Below are 2,862 nucleotides of genomic sequence, written 5' to 3'. Positions count from 1 at the left end.
TTTTCGACGTGCTATACTATGACTTTTTTCGACATGCTATACTATGACTATTTTCCAAATACAATGACTTTTTTCTACATTTCGACATACCATACTATGATTTGTTTCCGGTATGCTTTACTCTAATTATAATAAATTCAACCCCAGTGTATTTCCACCGTCTCTCAGGTGGGCGTTACCTTTCGGTCCCAGAGCTGAAGGCGGGACAAAGGAGCATCCGCGGAGCTCGACTGGCCGTCCAAATAGTCCCGCCCTGGAGCCACGGTGACCTGTGTTTCTCCTTCTCCCATTGGCTGACGGGACATCACGTGGGCGTGTTGCAGCTGTTTGTGCGGGAAACAGGAAGACACAGAAGGTTCCACAGTTATTAATTATCACATCACCAACAACACTGGCTCCGTTTTAGGGGCTCTTTTTTTTTTTTAGGTGATGACATTTTTCTAAACTTTTGAATTTCTTGCTTCAAAATACTCTGATACAGTTTGTAAAATTTAAACGAAAAATTCTATAATTGTTACGACTTTTTTCAGAAATAATAAACAATAATAGAAATAATAACAATCTTTTTTACTCAAAACCTTTTTTTTTTACAACCAACATGTTTTTCTATCTTACTTGAACTTTACGTTGGAATCGCCAGTGTGACGTCTTGTTCCTGATTGGCTGTTGCAGGTACAGCTCCGCCCTCTGGAGCCGGACCGGTGGACACGGATGGAGACACACACAAGTTACCTTGGCAACGCACTCTGTGGACAAGGTAAGACACACAAACACTTGAATTAATGTCGGAGATATGAATAACTTTCAGATATTATTATGTATTTGTTCATTTATTTATGTATATATGTGCATGCATGTGTGTGTGTGTGTGTGTGTGTGCCTGTGTGCGTGTGTGTGCCTGTGTGTGTGTGTGTGCCTGTGTTGTCCAGGTGTTGTTGAAGGCCGAGCGGTGGACAGGACTGATGGCCGTTGATGATGTCACACTGAGACGGGGCGCGTGTCGCTGACGAACGCGTCACGGACCGTAATTAACTTCTGGAGACTTGGTTATTGTAATATTGTGATACTGTAATATTGTGATATTGTAATATTGTGAACATCGATGTATTTTTGTGTGTACTAAGAAGTCGTTTCTTTACCTTTCCAGATGTTTTACATGCGTGTAAATATCCTTTGAAAGAACAGATGAGTTGCTTAAATATGTTAAAGTGCAATTTTCATGCGATTTTGTATATTTACAAATGTATAAATATTATTTGTATATATACACCTTACTAGTTTTACTACTTTTTGGAATTCATGGTCAATAACTGTCATTTATGTAGAATTAAACCTAATATTTGAGAAAAAAAAAGCAGAAATTATGAATTATTTTGACTAATAGTTAAGATCAAAGGAATGAAAGAGATCAGTTGTTTTATAAAGAGAGTTTTAAGGAATCCATTTTTATGGTGATTTGGTTAAGGTCCCTTCCTTAAGGCAACCTTCTCACCTTGAGATGGAATCTGGTCTTCAGCACACGTTAGGCCCCTTAGTGCCACTGGGCCTGGTTTAAATGGCCCGGCCTACCTGAGCCTGGTTCCTGACCCTGTCCGTCCCTTTATGGCCCCCATGTCCCCGTCCAGCAGGATAATGCACCACGGCACAAAGCTCACATCATTTACAACTGGTTCCTTCAACATGACGATGAGGTCACTGGACTAAATGACCCCCCCAGGCACCAGATCTCAACCCAATAGAGCATCTTTGGGATGTGGTGGAACGGGAGCTTCGTGCCCTGGATGTGTGTGTGTGTGTGTGTGTGTGTGTGTGTGTGTGTGTGTGTGATGCTATCCTCTCAATATGGGCCAACATCTCTAAAGAATGCTTTCGGCACCTTGTTGAATCAATGCCACGTAGAATTAAGGCAGGTCTGAAGGAGAAAGGGGGTCAAACACAGAACTAGTATGGTGGTCCTCATAATCCTGTAGGTGAGTGTAGATACAGAGATATAGGTACAGAGATGTAGAGACATAGATATAGATACAGAGATATAGGTACAGAGATGTAGAGACAGAGATATAGAGACAGAGATATAGGGACAGAGATATAGGTACAGAGATGTAGAGACAGAGATATAGAGACAGAGATATAGAGACAGAGATAGAGATGCAGACAGAGATGCAGACAGAGATACAGAGATGTAGAGACAGAGATATAGAGACATAGATACAGATGTAGAGACAGAGATGTAGAGACAGAGATATAGGTACAGACAGAGATATAGAGACATAGATACAGATGTAGAGACAGACAGAAACAGAAGCACTGCACGTCTTTTGGGCGTAGCAGCTTTGCATCTAGAGACATTTCTTCTTCATATGGAAGGACAGCGTCTGAACAGGGTTCAGGTCTGGACGCTGCCCGGGACTCTACCCCCATCTGAATACTTTTGCACACCACCCTTAACGCATACAAACTAGCGTGTTTAAAGACTAGTCTCTGCCGTCCAGAGGTTGGGAAACTTCACGGAAAAAGTTTTAATAATTCAAAAGGAAATAACGGAAAAGGCTGAAATATGTCACGATTATGTCCAAAAAAACGTACGTAGTAACCATAGCAACACACGAGATGTTCATCAGTCTCCTGGATCTTTATTGAAAAGTTCAATCAGATTTACTTCACTACGGACAAAAACTTACACACACACACACACACACACACGCACACACACACACAGACACACACACAGGCACGCACACACACACAGGCACGCACACACACGCACAGACACACACGCACTTAACTAAGAAAAGAAAAACAAGGATGGAGGGAGGATGAAAGGAATCATGGGAAATGTAGGAATAAAAATGGTTTAAAAAA

The 2,862-nt window shown here is 41.5% G+C and overlaps 2 protein-coding genes across 2 annotated transcripts in view; one reads left to right on the top strand and one right to left on the bottom strand.

Moving 5' to 3' along the window:
• The window catches only part of LOC117935138 (nephronectin-like), a 3,818-nt gene extending 2,589 nt beyond the window's left edge, over nucleotides 1-1,229 (top strand). The window contains exons 3-5 of the mRNA XM_034857268.1: nucleotides 148-355; nucleotides 673-757; nucleotides 930-1,229. Coding sequence (XP_034713159.1) covers nucleotides 148-355; nucleotides 673-757; nucleotides 930-1,007 — 371 coding nt within the window. The 3' untranslated portion in view covers nucleotides 1,008-1,229. The remainder of the gene's footprint in view (nucleotides 1-147; nucleotides 356-672; nucleotides 758-929) is intronic.
• Nucleotides 1,230-1,956: 727 nt separating this feature from the next.
• The window catches only part of LOC117935137 (serrate RNA effector molecule homolog), a 6,305-nt gene continuing 5,399 nt past the window's right edge, over nucleotides 1,957-2,862 (bottom strand). The window contains exon 9 of the mRNA XM_034857267.1: nucleotides 1,957-1,964. Within this exon, the coding sequence (XP_034713158.1) occupies nucleotides 1,957-1,964 (8 nt within the window). The remainder of the gene's footprint in view (nucleotides 1,965-2,862) is intronic.

This window comes from Etheostoma cragini, chromosome 19 (genome assembly GCF_013103735.1).
Source record: "Etheostoma cragini isolate CJK2018 chromosome 19, CSU_Ecrag_1.0, whole genome shotgun sequence".
NCBI lineage: Eukaryota > Metazoa > Chordata > Actinopteri > Perciformes > Percidae > Etheostoma > Etheostoma cragini.
This window is presented reverse-complemented; position numbering and strand designations above follow the sequence as displayed.